Raw genomic sequence first — 26,070 nt, forward strand, 5'->3', positions numbered from 1 at the left:
TTGTTTTGGGTTTGTTTTTGTGGGTCTTTTTCCTCTCTTGTGTTACCCTCCTAGAGAAGTTCCCTTTAGCATTTGTTGTAAAGCTGGTTTGTTGGTGCTGAATTCTCTTAGCTTTTGCTTGTCTGTAAAGCTTTTGATTTCTCTGTTGAATCTGAATGAGAACCTTGCTGGGTAGAGAAATCTTGGTTGTAGGTTTTTCGCTCTCATCACTTTAAATATATCCTGCCACTCCTTTCTGGCCTTCAGAGTATCTGCTGAAAAATCAGATGGTAACCTTATGGGGATTCCCTTGTATATTGTTGCTTTTCCCTTGCTGCTTTTAATATTTTTTCTTTGAATTTAAGTTTTGTTAGTTTGATTAATATGTGTCTTGGTGTGTCTCTGCTAGAATTTATCCTGTATGGGACTCTTTGCACTTCCTGGACTTGGGTGGCTATTTCCTTTCCTGTGTTAGTGAAGTTTTCAACTATAATCCTTCAAATATTTTCTTAGGCCCTTTCTCTTTCTCTTTTCTTCTGGGATCACTACAATTCATATGTTGGTTCATTTAATGTTGTCCCAGAGGTCTGTGAGACTGTTGTCATTTCTTTTCATTCTTTTTTCTCTATTGTTCTCCTCAACAGTTATTTCCACAATTCTGTCTTTTAACTCACTCATGTGTTTTCCTGCTTCAGTTATTCTGCTGTCGATTCCTTCTAGTGTATTTTTCATTTCAGTTATTGTGTTGTTCATCAATGTTTGTTCCTTAGTTCTTTTAGGTCCTTGTTAAACATTTCTTGTATTTTCTTGATCCGTGCCTCCATTCTGTTTGAGATTTTGGGTCATCTTTACTATCATTACTCTGAATTCTTTTTCAGGTAGGTTGCATATTTCCTCTTCATTTATTTGGTCTTGTAGGTTTCAGCCTTGCTCCTTCATCTGTAACATATTTTTTTGCCATCTCTTTTAAAATTTTTTTCCCTGATGGTTGGGTCTGTGTTCCTGTCTTACTGGTTGTTTGTCCTGAGGCATCCAGTACTGGAGTTTGCAGGCAGTTGGGTAGAGCCGGGTCTTGGTGCTGAAATGAGGATATCCGGGAGACCTCACACTGATTAATATTCCCTGTGGTCTGAGGTTCTCTGTTAGTCCAGTGGTTTGGACTTGGTGCTCCTACCACAGGAGCTCAGGCCCGACCACTGGACCAGCCACTTGGGGATTTCTCTTGTCCCTTAGGTGTCTGAGGTCCCCCACCAGTGACTGGTATGTGCCCTAGTTGTGAGGAGACACGAACTCCCCATCTTCCTACTCCGCCATCTTGAGTCCTCCTCCATACTTCTCTGTAATAAAAGTATGCGTATAAATTTTATTTCTTATGACCATAGAGATCTAAGTGTTAAACTTCTTTTGGATTAAGTTGTCAGTACATTTTTTATGATTGGCGCATGATTTGTCTAAAGAACTCAAATATATTGCAAATTTTGATAAATAATTATTTAGTGTAGAGACTGAATTTTTATTGGAATTTCATCTTTAAGTAGGAGCAATGAGATTGTCATCCTCCCCATTTAGCTCATTTAGCCATGTTTGAATGTTACTTTCCACTGAAATGAGACTGGATAACATCAAGTTTATTTCTGTCATTATAATTGATTCAAATACTGAGATTCTCTTCATCCATAAATAAGTAAATAGGAATACATGGAGTTATATTGTAACAATGTCCCCCAACTTTTTGCACATTTTCTGAATTATATACCCAAAATCTTAGTGAACTATCATCAAAATTTATGTTCAGTGACCCACTGTCTGGCATATTAGGTCCTCGTTCAATTTTGATGAAAACAGAATTGTAGACCACTGATTTTTTTTTTTTCCCGGTACGTGGGCCTCTCACTGTTGGGGCCTCTCCCATTGCGGAGCACAGGCTCCAGACGCGCAGGCTCAGCGGCCATGGCTCACGGGCCCAGGTGCTCTGCAGCATATGGGATCTTCCCAGACCGGGGCACGAACCCATGTCCCCTGCATCAGCAGGCGGACTCTCAACCACTGCATCACCAGGGAAGCCCTAGACCACTGATTTTTAAGAGGGTTTGTTTCGCTGTCATTATAGTCCCGTACTCTCTCAACTACCATGCTAATATTTCTAATTATTTCCTTGTTTGGCCGCCCTGGGGTTCTTTACACCCTCACCATGCACCATGGTAAGATTGCGATACACAAGAGGCACCTTTATTTTGAAAAGTAGAGAGCAGCTTCTCAAGGCAGTTAGTTTTAGGATGCATATGGGTATTCAAGTTAGAAATATTAATTCCCTTAAATACTTTTTTGCTCATGTAACCCTCAGAAAATCTTGAATGCTGCTGGGTACTTGAATCCCAGTTTGAAATCCTCATACCTTCAAACTCTTCTTTATCTAAGTTGAAAATGGTTTTCCCTTAGTTGCTTATATTACTATGTTTTATAATATTTCATATGGTTGAAGATGTTATTTCTTCAGGTCATTTGCATGTGAAGAGGACCTTCTAATGGTGGAATTAAAAACCAGCTCCACTTACATACATTTCAGGTCACTGCCAAAAATTCGGGGGACAGTTTTGGAGAGCAAGGAGGTTTTCCTGATACCTCTGAAGTACACCTAGTCCTAGTGTTAGCTCTGAAAGTAAGTCTCAGTTGGTCCTTGAAGACAGGCCAGGGTAGTGGTGATAACAGAGGGTGGATCCTCTGTCTCTTTCCAGTGGCTCTCACTGCCTCCTGGAAGAACATCATCCAGAGGCTAGCCCAGGCCCATGTCCTGGAGTAGCTGAGGTGTTTTTTGGTGTCCCAGCTTCCTCCAGCCACCATCACGTGATCTGGAGCACACTCTGTCAGTGCTGAGGTCTGTGGCACTATAGTTGCCTCCTCTGAGTTCTATGCTTAGTAGACAAAAAAGAGCCCAGAGTGCAAGTCAGTCCTTAATTCAGATCTATACTGCTTTACAAGCTTTGTAAGCCTGTGCAAGTTCTTCTCTATGAGCATCATTTTTCTTACCTGAAAAATGGGTATATAAATACCTGCCTCACAGAGCTGTTGTGAGGAACAGAGGTGGTTATGTACACGAAGTACCCTGCTAGGTGCCTGAAGTGCCCCCAAAGTGCTGTTTTCCTCCTTTTCACTCAAGGCCAACATGCTCCATCCCTCTCACCCCTTTCTGTTCTCTAAATTACAGCACAGGGAAAATACTTTGCTTTTGAACTCTCCTTAAACCAGGTCACTATTAGCTTGCAGCGTGCTCAGGAGCTTCCTGGGTGAAATTCGAAACTGGCCCCCATAGGGGGAGGTCAGGAAGAGACCCAAGAAAGAGGTCACTCTAGATCGGTATGTGGCAGGTTTAGTAAGCAAGGAAACTTACATACAAGGCTTGTCTTGGATGGCTCCAGTATGAGATCTCCACAACTGAACACCATAATCTTAAAAATTAATATAGAGGCCTAAACTGGGTTCTGTCATGTATACCATCCAGATGGTCTCAACATCACATTACTGTCTCAAAGCTACATCCTCGGGCAGCTTCTAGTGTGAGAAAGGCAAGCGGAGCGTACATTCCAAGAACGGGAGGGGGTGAAGGACCTCCAGCAGCCCAGGTCCAGCTCGCAGGTCAAGCTGTGGGCCTGTCCTCTTGATTACCTCCCCCAACAGTCATGATTCGCATTAGAGACTAGAGGGTGCCCTTTCCACCTCAGGGTTGAACCCCTACTTGCCCCATTTGTTGACTTTTGCTATCCTTTTCCTTTGCCTTAGGAGACAAATCCAAAAAATATTGCTATGATTTATGTCTGAGAGTGTTCTGCCTATGTTTTTTTCTAGTATTTTATGGGTGCCAGTCTTACATTTCGGTTTTTAATCCATTTTGAGTATATTTTTATATATAATGTAAGAAGATGTTCCAATTTGATTGTTTTACATCTAGCTGTACATTTTCCCCAGCACCACTTACTGAAGATATTGTCTTTACTCCATTGTATATTGTTGTCATAGATTAATTGACCATAGGTGTGTGGGTTTATTTGTAGGGTCTTTATTCTGTTCCATTTATCCATATGTCTGTTTTTGTGCCATTCCCATACCAGGTTTTTTTACATTTAAAAGAAAATTTTATTTTATATTGGAATACAGTTGATTAACAATGTTGTGTTAGCTTCAGGTGTACAGCAAAGTGATTCAGTTGTACATATACATGTATCTACTCTATTTCAATTTTTTTCCCCCCATTTAGGTTATTGCAGAGTATTGAGCAGAGTCCCCTGTGCTATACAGTAGATCCTTCTTGGTTATCTATTTTATATGTAGCAGCATGTACATGTCAATCCCAAGCTCCCAGTCTATCCCTCCTCCCCACCCTTCCCCCCAGTAGCCATAAATTCATTCTCTAAGTCTGTGAGTCTGTTTCTGTTTTGTAAATAAGTTCATTTGTATCATTTTTTTTAGATTCCACATATAAGTGATATCGTATGATATTTTTCTTTCTCTGTTAGACTTACTTCAAGTAGGATGATAATCTCCAGGTCCATCCATGTCGCTGCAAATGGCATTATTTCATTCTTTTTAATGGCTGAGTAATATTCCATTATATATATGTACATCTTCTTTATCCATTCATCTGTTGATGGACATTTAGGTTGCTTCCATGTCTTGGCTATTGTAAACAGCACTGCAGTGAACATTGGAATATCCTTTTGAACCATGTTTTTCTCCAGATATATGCCCAGGAGTGGAATTGCTGGATCATATGATAGCTCTTCTTTTAGTTTCTTAAGGAACCTCCATACTGTTCTCCATAATGTCTGTACCAGTTTACATTCCCCCAACAGTGGGAGGAGGATTCCCTTCTCTCCACACCCTCTCCAGCATATATTGTTTGCCCATTCTGTTTTGATTACTGTAGATTTGTTGTCTAGTCTGAAGTCAGGGAGCATGATACCTCCAGGTTTGTTCTTCTTTCTCAAGACTGCTTTGGCTCTTCAGAGCCTTTTGTGCCTCCATAAAACATATAGGATTATTTGTTCTAGTTCTGTGACAAAATGTCATGGGTGTTTTGATTGGAATTGCATTAAATCTGTAGTTTGTCTCGGGTAGTATGGACATTTTAGCAATATTAATTCTTCCTTCCATAAAAATGGGATATCGTTGCATTTATTTGTATCATCTTCAGTTTCCTTCATCAGTGTCTTATATTTTTCAGAGTATAGGTCTTTCACCTCCTTGGTTAAATTTATTCCTATGTATTTTACTCTTTTCGATGTGATTTTAAATGGCATTGTTTTCTTGCTTTCTATTTCTGATAGTTAATTATTAGCATATACAAAAGCAAAAAAATTTTGTATATTATCTTGGATCCTGCAACTTTACTGATTTCATTTATCCTAATAGTTTTTTGGTGGAGACTTTAGGGTTTTCTATATATAGTATCATGTTATCCACAAATACTTCTTCCCCTCCAATTGGGATGCATTTCCTTTTTTGTGTCTCATTCCTGTGGCTAGGACTTGTAATACTGTGTTAAGTAGAAGTGTCAAGAGTGGGCATCCTTGTCTTGTTCCTCATTTTAGAGGAAAAGCTTTCAAGTTTTCACTGTTGAGCATGATGTTAGTTGTGGGTTTGTCATAAATGGTCTTTATGATATTGGGATATATTTCTTCCATACCAATTTTGATGATAGTTTTTATCATGAATGGATGTTGAAATTTGTGAAATGCTTTTTGTGTGTCTGTTGAGATGATCATGTGATTTTTATCCTTCTTCTTGCTAATGTGGTGTGTCACATTGATTTGCAGGTACTGAATCATCCTTACATCACTGGAATAAGTCCCTCTTCATCATGGTGTATGATTCTTTGTATATATTGTTGAATTCAGTTTGCTAATATTTTGTTGAGAATTTTTGCATCTATAATCTCAGAGGTATTGTAATTTCTTGTAGTGTCTTTGTCTGGTTTTGGTATTAGGATCATAGTGGCCTCATACAATGAATTTGGGAGTGTTTCCGCTTCTTAAAATTTTTGGACTACTTTGAGAAGGGTAGGTATTAGCTCTTCTTTATATGTTTGGCAGAATTCCCCTATGAAGGCATCTGGTCCTGGACTTTTGTTTGCTGGGAGGTTTTTTTGTTTTGTTTTTACAAATTCAGTTTTACTGCTAGTGATTGATCTGTTCAGATTGTTTCTTCCTGGTTCAGTTTTGGAAGATTTTATATTTTTAGAAATTTATCTGTTACTTCTAGGTTGTCCAATATGTTGACATATAACCATTTATAGTGTTCTTTTATGACTTTTTTTGTATCTCTGTTGTATTGGTTATTTCTCCTTTTTCATTTCTTATTTTGTTTGGGTCCTCCCTCTCCTTCTTGATGAGCCTGGTTAAAGTTTTATCAGTTTTGTTTATCTTTTGGAAAAAACAGCTCTTGGTTTCATTGATCTTTTCTATCTTTTTTTAATCAATATTTTAAAAAATTTCCTCTTTAATCTTTATTATATCTTTCTGCTGACTTTGGGCTTTATTTGTTCTTTTTCTAATTCCTTAGATGGTAAATTAGGTTGTTTATTTGAGGTTTTTCTTGTTTTTTGAGGAAGGCCTTAATTATTATAAACTTCCTTTTTAGAACTGCGTTTGCTGCATCCTGTAGATTTTGGAAAGTTGTTTTGGTAAGTTTTGTTTTCATTTGTCTCAAGGTATTTTCTGTTTTCCTCTGTGATTTATTCATTGACCCACTGGTTTTGTGGTAGCATTTTGTTTAGTCTCCACATTTTTGTGTTTTTCCCATTGTAATTACTGTAGTTGATTTCTAGTTTCATATTGTTTTAGTCAGAAAAATGCTTGATATAATTTCTATCCTCTTAAATTTGGTGGGACTTGTTTTGTGGCCTAGAATGTGATCTTTCCTGGAGAATGTTCTGCATGCACTTGAAAATGTGTTATCTGCTGTTTTTGTATGGAATATCCCATAGATACCTATTAAGTCCACCTGGTCTGTTGTGTCATTTAAGATGGCTGTTTCCTTATTGACTTTCTGTCTGGATGATCTGTCCATTGATATAAGTGGGGTGTTAAAGTTCCCTACAGTTACTGTTTTATTGTCGGCTTCTCCCTTTATGTTTGTTAATATTTGCTTTGTATATTTTCATGCTCCTGTCTTACATGCATATGCGATGATGAGTATAATATCCTCTTCTTGCATTGATCCCCTTTTCATTATACAGTGCCCTGTGATTTTTGTTATAGACTTTGGTTTAAAGTCTGTGTTGCCTGATATGAGTATTGCTGCCCCTGCTTTCTTGTTGTTTCCATTTGCATGAAATACCTTTTTCCATCCCCTCACTTTCAATCTGTGTGTGATTAGCTCTGAAGTGTCTTTTAAATAGCATATCAGTGGTTCTTGTTTTTTATATACAGTCAGCCACCCTACGTCTTTTGACTGGAGCCTTTGGTCCATTGACATTTAAAGTGATTATTGATAGGTATGTTCTTATTGCCATTTTGTTACTTCTTTTCTTTTTTTAATTTTTATTTTATATTGGAGTATAGTTGATTAACAATGTTCTGTTAGTTTCAGGTGTACAGAAAAGTGACTCTGTTATACAAATACATATATCCACACTTATTTTAGATTCTTTCCCCATATAGACCATTACAGAGTACTGAGTAGAGTTCCTTGTGCTATACACTAGGTATTTCTTAATTATCTGTTTTACATATAGTAATGTGTATGTGTCAATACCAGTCCTCCAATTTTTAGCCCCCCCCGTAGCCATAAGTTTATTTTCTACATCTGTAACTCTCTTTCGATTTTGTAGATAAGTTCACTTGTAGTCTCTTTTTAGATTCCATGTAAAAGCAGTATCATATGATATTTTTCTTTGTCTCACTTCACACAGTATGACAATCTCTAGTTCAAACCATGTTGCTGCAAATGGCATTTTTTGTTATTTTTTATGGCTGAGTAATATTCCATTGCAGATATGTACCACATCTTCTTTATCCACTCATCTCCCGATGGACATTTAGATTGCTTCCATGCCTTGGCTATTGTAAACAGTGCTGCAGTGAACATTGGGGTGCATGTATCCTTTCAAACCATGCTTTTTTCCAAATATATGCCCAGGAGTGGGATTGTTGGATCATATGATAGCTCTGTTTTTAGTTTCTTAAGGAACTTCCATACTGTTCTCCATGATGACTGTACCAATTTACATTCCCATCAGCAGTGCAGGAGGATTCCCTTCTCTCCACACCCTCTCCAGCGTATATTGTTTGTCCATACTGTTTTGATTACTCTAGTTTTGTTGTATAGTCTGAAGTCAGGGAGCATGACACCTTCAGGTTTGTTCTTTTTTCTCAAGATTGCTTTGGCTATTTGGAGCCTTTTGTGGTTCCATAAAACATTTAGGATTATTTGTTCTAGTTCATTCTGTGTGTTGTCTTTTTGTTTTGTTTATGTTTTTCTTTGCTGTACAAAAGGTTTTCAGTTTAATTAGGTCCCATTTGTTTATTTTTGGTTTTATTTCCATTGCTCCAGGAGATGTACCTAAAAAGATCTTTCTGTGATTTATGTCAGAGAGTGTTGTGCCTATGTTTTCCTCTAAGGGTTTTTTTAGTATCCAGTCTTACATTTAGGTCTTTAATCCATTGTTAGTTTATTTTTATGTATGGTGTTTAAGAGTTTTCTAATTTCCTTTTTTGTTACATGTAGGTGTCCAGTTTTCCCAGCATCATTTGTTGAAGAGTATGTCTTTCCTCCATTATATAGTTTTGCCTCCTTTGTCATAGATTAATTGAGCATACGTGCATGGGTTTATTTCTGGGCTTTCTATCCTGTTCCATTGATCTATATTTATGTTTTTGTGTTAGTACCATACTATTTTGATGACTGTAACTTTGTAGTATATATAGTCTGAAGTCAGGGAGCCTGATTCCTCCAGCTCCATTTTTCTTTCTCAAGATTGCTTTGGCTATTTGGGGTCTTTTGTGTCTTCATCCGAGTTTTAAGATTTTTTTTTTTTCTAGTTCTGTGAAGAATGTCATTGGTAAGTTGATAGGGATTGCATTAAATCTCTAGATTGCCTTGGGCAGTATAATCATTTTGACAATATTGATTCTTCCAATCCAAGAACATGGTATATCTTTCCATTTTTTTGTGTTGTCTTCGATTTCTTTCATCAGTCTCCTATAGTTTTCAGAGTATAGGTTGTCTCATGAGGTAAGTTGATTCCTAAGTATTTTATTCTTTTTGATGTGATGGTAAATGGGGTAGTTTCTTGAATTTCTCTTTCTGATCTTTCATTGTTAGTGTATAGAAATGCAACAGATTTCTGTGTATTAATTTTGTAACCTGCAACTTTACCAAATTCATTGATGAGCTCTAGTAGTTTCCTGGTAGCGTCTTTCGGATTTTTATGTGTAGTATTATGTCATCTGCAAACAGTGAGTTTTTCTTCTTTTCTAGTTTGGATTCCTTTTATTTCTTATTCTTTTCTGATTTCTGTGGCTAGAACGTCCAATACTATGTTGAATAAAAGTGGCAAGAGTGGACATCCTTGTTTTGTTCTTGATCTTAGAGGAAATGCTTTTACATTTTCACCATTGAGTATGATGTTAGCTGTAGGTTTGTCATATATAGCCTTTATTATGTTGAGGTATGTTCTCTCTGTGCCCACTTTCTAGACAGTTTTTATCATAAATGGGTGTTGGGTTTTATTAAAAGCCTTTTCTTCTATGAGATGATCATATGGTTTTCATTCTTCAGTTTGTTGATGTGTTGTGTCACATTGATTGATTTGGGGATAATGAAAACTCCTTGCATCCCTGGAATAAATCCCACTTGATCATGGTGTATGATCCTTTTAAAGTATTGTTGGATTTGGATTGCTAGTATTTTGTTGAGGATTTTTGTGTCTATGTTGATCAGTGATATTGGCTTGTAATTTTCTTTTTTGTGTGTGATATCTTTGTCTGGTTTTGGTATCAGGGTGATTGTAGGCTCGTAGAATGAGTTTGGGAGTGTTCCTTTGTCTGCGATTTTTTGGAATAGTTTCAGAAGGATAGGTGTTAACTCTTCTCAAAATGTTTGATAGAATTCACCTGTGAAGCTATCTGGTCCTGGACTTTTGTTTGTTGGAAGTTTTTAATTCACAGTTTCAATTTCAGTTTTTGTCATAGGTCTGTTTGTATTTTCTGTTTATTCCTGGTTCAGTCTTGCGAGATTGTACCTATCTAAGAATTTGTCCATTTCTTCCAATTTGTCCATTTAATTGGCATATAGTTGCTTGTGGTAGTCTCTTATGATCCTTTGTATTTCTGTGGTGTCCGTTGTAGCTTCTCTGTTTTCATTTCTAATTTTATTGTTCTGAGTCCTCTTCCTTTTTTTCTTGATGAGTCTGGGTAAAGGTTTTTCAATTTTGTTTATCTTTTCAAAGAACCAGTTTTTAGATTCATTGATCTTTTCTGTTGTTTTCTTCATTTCTATTTCTATTTATTTCTGCTCTGATTTTTATGCTTTCATTCCTTCTACTAACTTTGAGTTTTGTTTGTTCTTCTTTCTCTAGTTGCTTTAGGTGTAAGGATAGGTTCTTTATTTGTGATTTTTCTTGTTTCCTGAAGTAAGATTGTATTGCTATAAACTTCTCTCTTAGAACTGCTTTTGCCGTGTCCCATAGATTTTGGATCATTGTGCTTTCGTTTTCATTTGTCTCTAGGTATTTTTTGATTTCCTCTTTGATTTCTAAAGTGATCCATTGGTTGTTCAGTAGCATATTTTGTAGTCTCCATGTGTTTGTGTGCTTTACAGTTTTTTTTTTTTTCTTGTAGGTGATTTCTAATCTCATAGTGTTGTGCTTGGAAAAGATGCTTGGTATGATTTCAATTATCTTAAATTTACCGAGGCTCACTTCATGGCCCAGCATGTGATCATCCTGGAGGATGTTCCATGTACTTGAGAAGAATGTATATTCTGCTGCTTTTGGATGGGATGCTCTATAAATATCACTTAAGTCTATCTGGTCTAATGTGTCATTTAAGGCCTATGTTTTCTTACTGATTTTCTGTCTGGATGGTCTATCCATCGATTAAAGTGGGGTGTTAAAGTCTCAGCTATTACTGTGTTACTTTCAATTTCTTCTTTTATGGCTGTTTGTATTTGCCTTATATATTGAGGTGCTCCTCTGTTGGGTACATATATGTTTACAATTGCTACATCTTCTTGGATTGATCCCTTGATTATTATGTAGTGTCTTTCTTTATCTCTTGTAACAGTCTTTATTTTGTAGTCTATTTTGTGATATGAGTATTTCTGCTCCAGCTTTCTTCTGATTTCCATTTGCATGGTATGTCTTTTCCCATCCCCTCATTTTCAGTCTGTATGTGTCCCTAGGTCTGAAGTGGGTCTCTTGTAGACATAATGTATATGGGTCTTATTTTTGTATCCATTCAGCCAATCTATGTCTTTTGGTTGGAGCATTTAATCCATTTATATTTGAGGTAGTTATTGATATGTATGTTCTTATTGCCATTTTGTTAATTGTTTTGGATTTGTTTTTGTAACTTTTTTTTTCTTTCCTTCCTCTTTTGTTCTCTTCTCTTGTGATTTGATGACTGACTTTAGTGTTGTGTTTGGATTACTTTTTCTTTTGTGTGTGTGTATCTATTGTAGATTTTTGGTTTGTGGTTACCATGAGGTTATGATTTAGCAGTGTGTATATAAATAAGATTGTTTTAAGTTGCTGTTCTTTTCATTTCAAATGCATTTCCAGTATCCTGCATTTGTGCCCTCTTCCTCACAGTTGCTGGTTTTGATATCATATTTGTGTGTGGATGATTTCCTACCTTTACTGTTTGTCTTTACTGGTGAGCTTTTCCATTTGTAATTTTCTTGTTTCTAGATGAGGCCTTTTCTATTCCTCCTAGAGAAGTTCCTTTAGCATTTGTTGCAGAGCTGGTCCGGTGGTGCTGAATTCTCTTAGCTTTTGCTTGTCTGTAAAGTTTTTGATTTCTCTGTCGAATCTGAATGAGAGCCTTGATAGGTAGAGTATTCGTGGTTGTAGGTTCTTCCCTTTCATCACTTTAAATATATCACGCCATTCCTTTCTGGCCTGCAGATTTCTAGTGAGAAATCAGCTGATAACCTTATGGAAGTTCCTTTGTATGTTATTTGTTGCTTTTTCCTTGTTGCTTTTAATTTTTTTCTTTGTCTTTATTTTTTTATCAATTTAATTACTGTGTGTCTCGGTGTGTTCCTCCTTGGGAGGAACCCTGTCTTGGATTTATCCTACTGGGGACTCTGTGCTTCCTGGGCTTTGGTGATTGTTTCCTTTCCCATGTTAGGGAAGTTTTCAGGTTATTATCTCTTCAAATATTTTCTTAGGTCCTTTCTCTCTCTCTTCTCCTTATGGGACCCCCATATTTGAATGTTGGTGCATTTATTTTTGTCCCAGAGGTCTCTTAGATTGTCATCATTTCTTTTCATTCTTTTTTCTTTATTCTGTTCTGTGGCAGTGATTTCTATTCTTCTGTCTTCCAGCTCACTTATCCTTCCTCAGTTATTTTGCTGTTGATTCCTTCCAGTGCATTTTTCATTTCAGTTATTGTATAGTTCACCTATGTTTGTCCTTTAGTTCTTCTAGGTCTTTGTTAGACATTTCTTGTATCTTCCTGATCTCTGTCTCCATTCTTTTTCTGAGATCTTGGATCACCTTAACTATTGTTACTCTGAATTCTTTTTCAAGTAGATTGCCTATCTCCACTTCACTTAGTTGTTCTTCTGGGGTTTTATCTTGTTCTTTCATCTGGCACATAATCCTCTGCTATCTCATTTTGTCTAACTTTCTGTGATTGTGGTTTCCGTGCCACAGGCTGCATGGTTGTAGTTGTTCTTGCTTCTTCTGTCTGCCCTCTGGTGAATAAGGCTGTCCAAGAGGCTTGTGCAAGTTTCCTGGTGGGAAGGACTGTTTCCTCCCCAGTTGTGGGTGGAGCTGGGTCTTGTCCCTCTGGTGTGTTGGGCCATGTTGAGGGGTGAGGGGTGTGTTTAGGGGACATCTGTGTGCTCAGGAAGACTCTAAGCAGCCCACCTACTGATAGGTGGGAATGTGTTCCCAGCCTTTCAGCCATTTGGCCTGAGGCATCCCAGCACTGGAGCCCACATGCTGTTGAGTGGGGTCAGGTCCTGGCAAGAAAATGGCAGCCTCCAGGAGGGCTCATGCCAATGAGTACATCCCAGAACTACTTCCACCTGTGTCTTTGTCCCCTCAGTGAGCCATAGTCGCCCCCCATGTCCACAGGAGACCCTCCAATACTAGCAGGTAGGTCTGGCCCAGTCTCATATGAGGTCACTACTTTTTACCCTGAGTCCTGGTGCACACAAGACCTTATTCGCGGCCTCCAATAGTGGAGTTTCCGTTTCCCCCAGTCCTGTGGAATTTCTGTGATGAAACCCTGGTAACCTCAAAGCCAGATTCTCTGGGGACTCCTCTTCCTGTTACCAGACCCCAAGGCTGGGGAACCTGATGTGGAGCTCAGAACTTTTACTCCTGTGGGAGAATTTCTGTGGTATAATTATCTTCCAGTTTGTTGGTCACCCACTCAGTAGGTATCGGATTTGATTTTATCACAATTGTGCCCCTCCTACTGTCTTGTGGCTGCTTCTTTGTCTTTGGATGTAGGGCACCATTTTTGGTAGGTTCCAGCATTTTTTTGTCAATGGTTTTTTCAGCAGTTAGTTGTAATTTTGGTGTTTTTGTAAGAAGAGGGGAGCTCATGTCCTTCTACTCCACTGTTTTGTCTCTGTACCCTTGTTACTTCTTTTCTGGTTGTTTTTGTAGTTCTTCTCTGTTCTTCTCTTTTAGTTTCTTCTCTTGTGGTTTGATGATTTTCTTTATTGGTATGCTGGTGTTCCCTTCTCTGGCTCTTGTGTATTTGTTGTAGGTTTTGATTTATGGTAACCATGCGGTCCATATATGTTGACCTATAACTATATCTACTTGTTTTAAAATGGTAGTCATTTAAGTTCAAAACCATTCCAAAATATCTACATTTTTTTATTCCTCTCCCTCACATGTCATGTTTTTGATGTCATATTTTACATCTTTATGTTTGTCTGTTCAGTGTCTGTTGTAGTTATTCTTGATTTAAATTTTTTTTTTCTTTTAGTCTTCGTACTAGCTTATTTAAGTAGTTGATCCATAGCCTTTACTATATATTTGCCTTTACTCGTGGGATTTTTCTTTTCCTTTAGATTCTTACTAATTGTTGTAGTCTTTTCACTGACCCTTTAACATTTCTTTTAGGGTAGGTTTAGCACTGATGAACTCCTTAGTTCTTGCTTTCTGAGAAGTTCTTTACCTCTCCTTCAATTCTGAATTATAATCTTGTTGGATAGTGTATCCTAAGTTGGAGGTTTTTTTCTTTCAGCGCTTTAAATATATCATGCCACACCCTTTTGGCCTGCAATGTTTCTGCAGGAAAATCAGCTAATAGCCTTGTGGAGGTTCCCTTGTATATGATTCATTTTTTTTTCTTGCTGCCTTTCGAACTCTCTTTAATTAACTCTTGCCGTTTTAATTATGACATATCTTGGTGTGGGTCTGTTTGGGTTTGTCTGTATCTGAATATCTGTTTCCTTCTTCAGGTTCAGGAAGTGTTTAGCAATAATTTCCTCAAATGCATTTTCAGTCCTTTTCTCTCTCTCCTCACCTTCTGGGCCCCCTATAATTCTCGTATTGGTATACTTGTTGTCTCAAAGGTCTGTTAAATTACTTCCATTAAAAAAATTTTTTTTCTGTTCTGGTTGGGTGATTTCCATTCTATCTTCTGGATCACTTATGCATTCTTATGTATCACTTAGTCTGCTGTTAATTCCTTGTAGTGTGTTTTTCATTTCAGTTATTGTATTCTTATGTTCTGACTGGTTTTTTATTTTCTAGTTCTTTGTTAAAATTCTCATTGTGTTCATCTGTTATTTTCCCTAATTCAGTTAGCATTCTCATTACCAATCTTTGAACTCTTTATCTGATAAATTATTTGTTTCATTGCTTGCTTTTCCAAGGTTTTTCTCTTATTCTTTCATTTGAAACAAATTTCTCTGTCTTCTCATTTTGCTTAACTTTCTCTGTCTCTATGGTATTAGGTGAAACAATTTCCTATCCTGGTTTTGAAGTAGTGTTCTTGTATGGGAGCATCCCTATACAATATGTGTGTGTCCAGTGGCTTTGGTGGAAGAGCTGGATCTGACATGATTATGACCCACATCTTCCCTGAGGGTATGGCAGCTTTCACCTTTGTAGGAGGTGGAGCTGAGACGGAGGTGCTAGAGCCAAAGCCAAGTGTGAGCTGGGGTTTCTCCTCTGCTCTGTGGCCAACACCACCCTATTAGGGGCAGAGGCAGGTCCCAAGTTGCTGGAGCAGAAACCTTGAGGGTCAGTTCTCAGCTGGTTCCATTTCCTCTAAGTGTCTGCTCTCTCCGCTCCCAGCACCTGCACCCTCACCCCATCGGGGAGCAGTGCTGCAGCAAGAGAAGTGGGTACTTGGTGTGGTTGGGGCACAGGCTGTGATGGCTCCAGCCCCATGCAGGGTCCAGGACCACTCCCCACGCGCTGCCTCCGCAGGCACCGGCAGTGGCTGCCCTCGCCCTATGCGGATGCGTTCTGCGTCCCAGTCCGCTCTGTCTTTCACAGCTGTGCGCTCCCCTCGGCCGCTGCGGCACTCCTCCTAGCGTGGAGCTGTGCTGTGGAGCAGGAGGGTCCAGAGCAGGTGCTTGGCTCAGGCTCCGGCATGTGCTGGGGCAGTCACGGGACACTGGCCAAGGCCCCGGAAGTTTCAACCCGCTTCTTCTGCCTTGTTTCTGGGAGTAAGGAAGCATCTGCACAGTCTTCACAAGCAGAGTTTAGGTTCCTTACAGCCCTCCTGTTTGTCCCACTTGTTTTCAAACCAGCTAAGGGGACTTGCCTTCCCACTGTTGGACCCTAGGGCTGGGGCACCCAATATGTGGCTTGAACTGCCCACTGCCTAGGGCAGATCTTTCTCCTTGTAATCTCCCTTTTTCTCTATGTCCCCTTCCAGGGGCACAGGTCCTGACCCGATCGTGCGTCTCTTCCCTTCTTACTCGATTCTGTGAGGATCTTTCTTATAGCCTTGGTGGTACAAGAGTCTTTCTGCCAGTCTCCAATTTGTTTTCAGTGAGAATTGCTTCACATGTAGATATGTTTTTGATGTGTTCATGGGGGGAGGTGAACGCCACATCCTCCTACTCCACCATTTTTTTTTTTTTTTTTTTTGGCGGTACGCGGGCCTCTCACTGCTGTGGCGTCTCCCGTTGTGGAGCACAGGCTCCGGACGCGCAGGCTCAGTGGCCATGGCTCATGGGCCCAGAAGCTCCGCGGCACGTGGGATCTTCCCGCACCGGGGCATGAACCCATGTCCCCTGCATCAGCAGGCGGACTCTCAACCACTGCGCCACCAGGGAAGCCCCCTACTCCACCATTTTGATCTCTCCTTTCCTTTTTGTTTTTAGATGAATGCCACTTCTCTGTTTTTTTGTAGAGTTGTTTGGATTTTGTCCCAGCTCCTTTAGAATATTCCTTTTTTTTTTTTTTTTTTTTGCGGTACGCGGGGCTCTCACTGCTGTGGCCTCTCCCATTGCGGAGCACAGGCTCAGTGGCCATGGCTCACGGGCTGAGCCGCTCCGCGGCATGTGGGATCTTCCCGGACCGGGGCACGAACCCGCGTCCCCCGCATCGGCAGGCGGACTCTCAACCACTGCGCCACCAGGGAAGCCCCCTTTAGAATATTCTTAATGTAATACTAATAATAATTTAAGAATATTGACTATATGCCAAGCACTAAGTAATTTGTGTATTAACTCATTTGATCCTCAAAAACCTTATGGAGTCAATGTTATAATTATCCTCATGTTATAAATGAGGACTCTGGGGCACATAGAAGAAAAGAAATTTGCCCAAGAGAGGCACAGAAATGGGTTTTGAACCCAGGCAGTCTGGCCTGAGGGCAGCCCTCTCATCTGGTACTGGAGGAACTGCTGCTTACGGTAAGATTGTCAGTGGCACACAATGGGATAATCAGTACCAAACAGCAACCAAATGTGCACACAGGATGTCCTAACATTTCCTCATAATTATTCTTATTACCTGTTAACAAAATCCTATGTCTTCATAAACACTTGAGTAAATTACTTCAAATATGCTCCAAATTATTGAAAAGACCGCAGTTACTGAGCCACAAGGACAGAAGCAGTGCTTTGCCTCACTGCAACCCTGACAAGTTATGGTTTATGGGCGAAGCCTTTTATTGTTTTCTGAACTTCAACCTATTTTTCTCTCTTTTTGAATGTTTTGTACATAGCTAAAAATAACTTCTAACTCAGAAAGACTTCTCCCTTGTATAAATCAAATGGTTTGCTAAATGGGAGGGGTGAGAAGAAGCCAAGTCTCAGGGTGAAGTCAACAAGAAGCACTGAAATGAACAAAATACGAACAGAATTCAGAGGCCAGACCCGAGTACTGACTCCTGATTAACCAAGATTAGCTTACAAATAAGTAGCATTGCAAAAGTATAATTAAATACTTAAATACTCAATACAGTTAATTTCTAGCACTACAGAAGACACTGTATTGTTTCTTGGGATTTTACATACAGTTTATGTAAGGAGACTCACTGTAAAATTACTTCAAATGGAAGAGTGTCACTTTATTTGATGGTGTTGAGTGCTGGAGATACTGCATGAAAAGGATATATATTTTTAATAAAAGAATACATCCGTAAGGCTTTTATATTGATATATCTTGCTGATTCAGACAACCCTTTACACGATAAACAGAATTATTCTCACACTTTGTTTTCCCTCCCATACATCCTCTCCTGAGTTTTTAATTAACCAAAATGGGAATAAATGTTGTTTTATCCTTTTAATCAATATCTGTGTTCTGTTCTTAGTGCTGTGATCTAAGAGAAGCAGAAGTAATGAGGGTTTTATTGTTGTTATTTTTGTATTTCAGAACTTTAGAGGAAAAAAATCCCCCTTTTCATGGAAATAACTGGAGTATTTTGAGCCATATAGCTATTGTAGAGAATCATGTTGTGCTATCTGGATTCCTTGTAAGATCAGCCAAATCAACTCATCATTATCCTTTCAGCCCTTAAATCTTGTCTGCCTCCTTTATCCCTGATCTACACACAGGTCCCCAAGCCAGAAACGAGATGGTTTTGTCTCGCACCCTCCTTTCCACATACAGGCAACTCTTCTGCCATATCCCTTGCCCCTTCAAATTACTTTCTGTATCCATTCTTTTCTCCCCAGTCCCCTTGGTCCTTCCTTAATTCAGTCTTCATGGTCTTTCACCAGGACTACGACAGTAGACTTTTTAACTGCTTTCCAGCTTCCACTGTGCCTCCCTAGTAATCCACACTGCCCCCTAAAATAGTCATTCTTAAAGCAAAGCATCGTAATGCCTCTTCTCTTTAAACCCCTCAGTGGATCACAGCATGGGAGTCCCTCAGTGATTTCCTGAAAGCAACTTCTCCATCCTTGTTCAGCTTGCCCTGGCTGTGCAGCTAAGACCACTGTCCAGTGCTCAGACTTCCCACGAGGATTCAAGCCTGTGTGAAGCACCTGCTGCTTCCTCTTCCTGAAATATCCTCTTCATCCTTCATCCCACGCTTTCCTTTGCCTTCCCAACAAGCTTAATTCCATCCCTGAGAAACTGGTTCAAATGTCCTCTCCTCACATAATTTGAACCCCGATACGCTTCCATCCTTGCACATGTCTGTTGTTTCTCTGTCACATTGTAATTGCTAGTTTATAGGTTTGTCTTCTTACGTAGCGAATGCTACATAAGCATAAGGGAAGCACTTACCTGATTTTTTCCCTTTATCCCGCAACACTTGACACATAGTACATAGTACTGTGCATAGTACATAGTACGTACTCAGTGTTTGCGGAATGGAATTGAAATAACAAGGTGCATCTTTGTTTATTGAAATTGAAGGTTCTTGGGAAGCTGTGTTACAGTCTCAGGTTTACTGTGATCACCTAGATTCTGTGCTTACTAGATGAAATTCTGCAATAATTACTCAAGCACCTTAAAATTCTGAAGCAGACATACAGGTAGAATGTGGGCTAGAGAGAGTTCCATTTTCAGAGAATCCTTAGTTACGACATGTTGGCCACTGGACACTTCAGACTCATACTTATAAATGGCAGTGAAACACTGGAGGTCCCCCAGCATCATTCCATGGGCCCTCTTCTATGTCATGATTTCTCCAATGAGTCCACTTGGAGGCCAGGCCAGCTCTGTAGGATTTGACCTTAGGCAGTGGAGACTTGTGTTTTTAATCTCCAGCAGAACTTAGCTAGAAGGGATGTTTCAAATTGCTCTCACCATACATATTCATTATTAAATTTGACAGTTAAAGCACCAACTTTATGGAGATCTAAAAATACGTATAACAGACTTGACCCTACTACGTGTGTGGTTTTGTCCTTACATTTAGCAAATACTAATTAAGCACCTACTATCTGCCAATTCCAGGCCATGGGACTGTAACAGTGATCAAAAAATAGACCCAAATCCGTGGAGCTTACATTCTGGTAGAGGAGACAACTAACAAGTAACATACAGACTATATGAGATGAAGAAAATAAAAGAGTGAGGGATTGCAAGCATACTCAGAGGGAGATGTTGCAGTTTTAAAGGTTGATTAGGAAGTGACTCACTGAGAAGGTGACATCCGAGTAAAGACCTGAAGGAGAGAAGAGAGCAGACTTATTGGGGGAAAGATTATTCCAGGCAGGTGCACCAGCAGACTCAACATCCCCAAGGCAAGAGCACCCGTGATGTGTGTAAGAACCAGCAAAGGAGTCAGCATCTAAAAAGATGAGAGAAAGGGCGAGAGTAAACTAGGTGATCTCAGAGAGGTCAGGGTTCCTGGTGATGCAGGACCTTGTGGGTCCTTGTAAGGATTTTGCGGTTGACACTGAGCAACATAGGGGGCCACCGGAGGGTTGGAGATGAGGTATAGCATGATCTGACTTGGGGTTTAAGGATCACTCTACTGTGTTGAGAATAGATGTTAGGACCAAGGGGAAAAGTAAAGATATAGACAGAAAGTTGTTGCAGTAATCCAGGAGAGAAATGATGGTGATCTGCTCGGGGAAGGGAGTGGTGCTGAGGGGACAAGAAGTGGTTAGATTCTGATATGCTGCTCTGACATCAAATCAGCAAAGGGGAGAGGAAGAGAGTAGTCAAGGCCAAGCCTGAGGTTTCTGTCTAAGTTACTAGAAGGACGGAGTTGGCCTTAACTGAGACGGGTAAGGTGGTGGGAGGGACAGCTTTGGAGGGCGGTTCGGGGGATCGTTATCAGACAACCCAGTGGAGTTGCAAGAAGGCAGTCGGATTAATGAGTCTGAAGTTCAAGGACGGGGTCTAGACTGGAGATAAATTTAGGAGTCATCCGCATGAGACTGGATGAGCTCACCAAGAAAGTGCATATGGATGGGAAATAGAAAAAAGAAGAGGTCCAAGGACAGAGCTACCCAGGAAGAACAGACCTAAACCCCAAGGAAGCTGTGGGGGAATGGGAGGAGATGGGACAAAAACTAAGAAAGTGCCCTGTCTGGAGAAAGCAGGCAAGGAGGAGGGAGAAACCGACGGGGTCAAATGCTGCTGCTGAGTCAAGTTAAGTCAAGTGCTAAAACCTCACCAGTCCATCTAACAAAGTAAAAGTAACTGGTACCTCGGAAAGAGAGCAGTTCTAACATTGGAGGTCAGTGTGAATTAGGGTGGACTCAGTAGAGGTGAAGAGGACAGGAACTGGAGAGAATGTACAAACAAGTATTCCAAGGTGTCTTTTAAGGTGAGCAAAGGAACGTGGGGGCGACTAAAGGCAGAAATGAGTGGGGAGGGATTTAAGTTGTGTAAAGTAACCACGTGTCTGTATGCTGGTGGAAAGGATTCTGTGTAGTGGGAAGTTCATGATGGAAGAGAGGAGAATTCCTGGGGCTTGCCCTTGAATAAGAGAACAGGATTGGGATGCAGACTACAAGTGAGAGGTGGCACATAGGAGCAGAGAGCTGCCCTAGTAACAGGAGGGAGGGTGCAGAACAGGGGTGGTAGGTGGGTAGTGGGAGCTTTGGGAGATGTCTGGTGATTGTCAGTTTTCTCCGTGACACAGAAATCTTGGTCATTGGCCGAAAGTGAGGATAGCAGGGGAGGTAGTGTTTAAGCAGAGAGGAGAAGGTGTGAAATAGCTGTCTAGGAGTGTGGGACAGTGAACAGACGTTGGAAATACCGTACCATCTTTTGGCAGAATTTAGGGCCCACTTGAGCTCTGTCATCATGAACGTAAGATTACACCATGCAACATGGCTTTGCACAGCCACGTTTCACTGCAAGGATGCGAAGGTAGAGCAGACAGTGTGGATCAAGGAGGACACTTACTGAATCCCCAGTCCTCGTGGTACGTTGGGTGTGGGAAATCAGACATCCCCACTTGAGAGGACTCTAGAAGAAACAGCAGCATCATGAAAGAGCTAGGATTTAGTTAGAGAAAAGCGAAGAAAACAATCTGAACAGAGGTTGAAATTTTGGAAGATGTTGGTGCCGTGTTCCAAGGTAGTGAGGAAGGGTTTCAAAAGTTTTGGAGGGTGGGTGATGGAGATGTGCTGAGCAAGATGGTGATTCTAGCGCAGGAGGTGAGTGATGACCTGTGGTCCAGACCTGAGCTTCTCCTGGAGATCAGGTCTCAAAACAGGACTTGGTGACAAGACTGGGAGTTCTGGGGCATAGGGAACTGGGAGGGGGGCATCTTGCTAAAAGCCCGAGTCCTTGGGTCCTTTCTTCATTCCTACAGCTCTTTTCTCTCCGTAGATGTCATTGTTTCTTCAAACAAAGACATACAGGCAAGCCCAGTGTAGAGAATAAATCGAAGCAGAGTTTCCCTGGGTGAAAGCCAGAATTAGGGGAGGAGGGCCATGTCCCTCACAGGGTTCAGGGTTACTGCCTCAGCATTTCTAGGGGTCCTCGTATCTCAGGTCATAATCACTGCTCCGATGTTGATGAGAGACACCTGAGGAAAATAACAGAGTCATGTATGAGAAAGTAGAGATCATATATACCCCGTAATCACGCAAGTCTTTTTAAATGTTTTGCCAGCAGTGCAGAATCCTTTTTTTCTTCCACATAATAAACTTTTCAAATAAACAGGTGGTTTGCAGTATCCCTTGAGATCTCTTTGTGTCATTTACGATCAGTATAGCATTACTGTTGTTAACTATTATGTACATAGAAGAAACCATAGTTTCGAACAGTCCTGACTTAGATCAGGTTCTCCAGAAGTAAACCACGAGGCAGAGGTTTGAATGCAAATGGTTTGTTATAGAAGTGCTCCCAGGAGAGTCCTGTAAGTGGGTGGAGCAAGCAGGAGAGAAAAGAAGGAGCCCAGAAAGTATACATTTAGAAGATGTCTCAAGGAGGTAGCTCTGGAGAGTAACAACTCAGGTTCCAACCTGATTGGACACAGGGCTTGTTTCCATACCTGTGAGGTCACAGCAAAGGAGAAAGTGGTGGTCGGGGGAGCTGTGAACCCCTAGGTACTTCGAAGCAAAACATCTAGGAGCCTGAGGGCCATCCTTCAAAGCAAAGTAGAAGGTATGGGTCCTTGAAAGAAAATTGCGCATGCCCACGCGTGTGCCCCCCCACCCCCCCACCCCCACGGGATCTAAGAACAAATCGGGGGAGCCACAGGACCTTCTGTAAGTGGAAAGCTTTCTTTCGAACGGCAAAGATAATCTGTGTAAAGATTAGCTTCAGAAGATATTAACGTCAGCTTTCAATTATCATCAAGCAGTTTTCTAATAGTCTGAATCTTGCTCCCTTTCCTCTTGCACGTGTAGCAAGATCACATTACCGCACACGTAGGGCCGAAGTTTGAGAAAATCCAGGTCAAGTGAGTGTGCATCTCTCATCCAGTATATCCAAGCACAGGACTGAATGTGCTGTCTTTATTGAAAACAAAATGCATGTCTTAAAACTCCACTATTTTAGATGGATTTCACGCTTTCTCACTTCCATTAGCGTAAATATCAACACTGTTTAGCTATTTCAAAATTTACGTCTTTACAAATAGTTACTTTTATCTACATCCTCATATGTTTATTTTAAGATGATTGTATTTTATTTTTCCCTTTAAATTTTGTCCTCTCTTCTAAGGATTAGGGAATCATTGTTTTAGAGTCCCTGTGTTAGATGTAATTTAGAACTGTGTAACATCCAGCCCACTGACAGATTTAGCGATTAATTTCCAGACCTCTTGTGGTGCAAGGGAAGCTCCTTAAGATTTTGAAAATGGCAATACTATTGACTCCCTACCACTAAAGGTTACTTGTATGGGTATCCACACTAATGTAAAAGGAAAGTTTAAGTGTGGTAAATATCAATGTTGTTTTGCTTTATGGAAAAACCTGTGCATAGGGGAAAAAGGCAATTTCTGGGACAAGAAATAGTTTATCCTTCATAAGGACATCTTATACAGATATATTTCCCTCCTTGCATTCTGTAAGGCTAACATTGCTGTTGCTAAACTGATATTTGCACAGGAAAAATAGTTCAGTAGTTTTGAACAGTCATGTCTTAGGTCAGGTTCTCCAGAAGCAAACCGTAAGCCAAAGATTTGATGCTCGAGATAGACAAAAAGAGAAATTTGACTATGACTTACATGCTATTTGGATTATATTGAGAGTTAGTAGAAAACCTTTTTTTTTTTTTTTTCTCCCAAGATTTTGGCTTAGATACATCTCTAAATATGTGTCTGCTATATTTTAAAGTAAGTGCACTTTTAGGGGAATTTAATCCATATGTTACGCATAAATCATCCAATGTTTTATTAGAGCTGCACGATGTCTAAGATGCCTTTTGAGCTTTTTTAATAGTCCTTATATTCTCTGCTGAAAAGCAGCAGGTAAGTTGCCAGGAGTAAACAAATCAAATAGCAAAAGGTTTGAGTTCAGTTTGAAATGCTTAGCCTATTATTTTTGATGGGGTCCTGAACTTGGCAATGCACATTCCCAATTCCTGCCTGGAGGGCAAAGTGAAAACAATTTGAACACTGTATTTCCCAGTCGGGTCATTGACATTTGAGAATAATGTAGTACAGACAGAATCAGCATGTTTGGCAGGTGAGTGATACTTAATGTGACCTCAGAAAGTTACTTTCTCCACTTTGCAGAAGTCCGTGGCGTGGAACAACGTTATCCACACTGCAAAACAAAAGTTAGGACAGACAGCCATCAGGGGATCCATACTGGGAGTTTATCTGTTTCTCTCGTGCATCTTTAGGTGGAATGGTTGAAAAATGAAGACGTCATTGATCCTGTTGAAGATCGGAATTTTTATATTACTATTGATCACAACCTCATCATCAAGCAGGCCCGCCTCTCGGATACTGCCAACTATACTTGTGTTGCCAAAAACATTGTCGCCAAGAGGAAAAGCACGACCGCAACTGTCATAGTCTATGGTGAGTGGGCTTTTGGGGTCTCAATCTAGTTGAGGTCAAACTGCAGTTTCTCATTTTAATCTTAAAATACCAGGTGAAGAGGCCCCTTTTCAATCCCCATGGCGGCTCTCTTCCAGCTTCTCATGTGGACATTGAGGTTTAACAGCCTTCCTGATACTCATAGAAAAACTAGACTTAGAAATCCGTAGTCCTTTGTCAGTCAGTTTATAAGAGAATGAAGGAAATCTACCTAAGTACCAGGACGGTTCCCTGCTTCCCTAGGCCCTCCCGCTCTCCATAGCCTGGACTACAGAGATCTAGAGGGAATTCCGAGATGAAGATGCTTCAGGCAGTCTGCTGCTCTTTCTGTGGGCCTCAGGAGAGTCATTGCAAAACCTCAGGTAAACTGGAGCTGACATGCTCTCCGAACACATCGGAGCAACTTGAACTCCCTAGAACTTGCTTTACACTCCACCAGGGGCATCCAGAGTGAAGACAAGGGCTGCCATTGTCAAGCAGCCCTAATCCTAACCCTGTAGCAAGTTTCGACATGATGACTTCTTCAGAAAGCTGCTCTTCCACTCTCTGGCCCTTTCTAATCCATCTCATCCCTAAGCCTATCATTTCTGCAGAAGTACTAAATGATTCTGCCCCCAGTTTTGCTGCAGCACGTGATGCTTTTATCTGCCTGTCTGCTTCGGCACTCAGTGGTTTTCTCATCATTTCCCTCGTAGTTCCATCGCCCCAGCTAAGCTTTTAAGCTCCTTGGTAGACTAAGAGAACAGCCCTGTAAATTTATGTATTTCTCACAGTGTTAGATACATAGTAGGTCTTCATATTCTTGATGAGTTATTGTCTCAGAGGAAACTGAATGACCCTGAGAAATATTTTGAGCTTCTGCCACCTCCGGAATGACATGGCTACCGCTTAGAATGTAAGGAAGCTCTTCATGGTCGCTTCAGTGTTAAATGGCCCTCCAGATTTGTCTAAATGACTACGAAGGAAGGACAGCCACGAGTGTGTGGCTCATGGCCCTCGCTTACTGCAGGTAGTGCCATTTGGCTGGATGTGTCCTCACGCTATTGGGTGTTATGAGAACAGAAACCACTGTGATGTGTTCGAAAGGCTGAATGTAGTGATGCTTTAAAACCGTCATTTTCATTACAGGACAGATGCCTAATATTTGTTTCAAATCCTCTGAATACTCTGAAGTTAAATTTCCTTAAGTCACAATGAAACGTTTCCCACTTTGTCTTTTTCTAAACTCTCTGAACGCCTTAATTAACAACATTGGAAATGGAAAAGAGAAGTGGGGCACATCACAGCTTGTATCAGTCATAAATAACTAATGAAGGCAGACTCTAAATAGATGTGTCACATAGATGTTTAATATACATGCAGATCTCTTTTCCTATGTGTGGCATGCTTTCAGTATCCATAAGCACAAGCTGAACATTGTCTTTGGGAAGAATCAAACACAACCAACTAAAGCATTTTGAGTTTAGAAAACAGCATGGGACTAGGAGTCAGGACTCTTATGTTCTAGGCCTAGTTCTATCACCATCTG

The 26,070-nt window shown here is 40.3% G+C and overlaps 1 protein-coding gene across 1 annotated transcript in view; it reads left to right on the forward strand.

Moving 5' to 3' along the window:
• The window catches only part of UNC5C (unc-5 netrin receptor C), a 160,807-nt gene that overhangs the window by 67,717 nt on the left and 67,020 nt on the right, over positions 1 to 26,070 (forward strand). The window contains exon 5 of the mRNA XM_073804679.1: positions 24,344 to 24,524. Coding sequence (XP_073660780.1) covers positions 24,344 to 24,524 — 181 coding nt within the window. The remainder of the gene's footprint in view (positions 1 to 24,343; positions 24,525 to 26,070) is intronic.

Source organism: Tursiops truncatus, chromosome 5 (assembly GCF_011762595.2).
Source record: "Tursiops truncatus isolate mTurTru1 chromosome 5, mTurTru1.mat.Y, whole genome shotgun sequence".
Taxonomy (NCBI): domain Eukaryota; kingdom Metazoa; phylum Chordata; class Mammalia; order Artiodactyla; family Delphinidae; genus Tursiops; species Tursiops truncatus.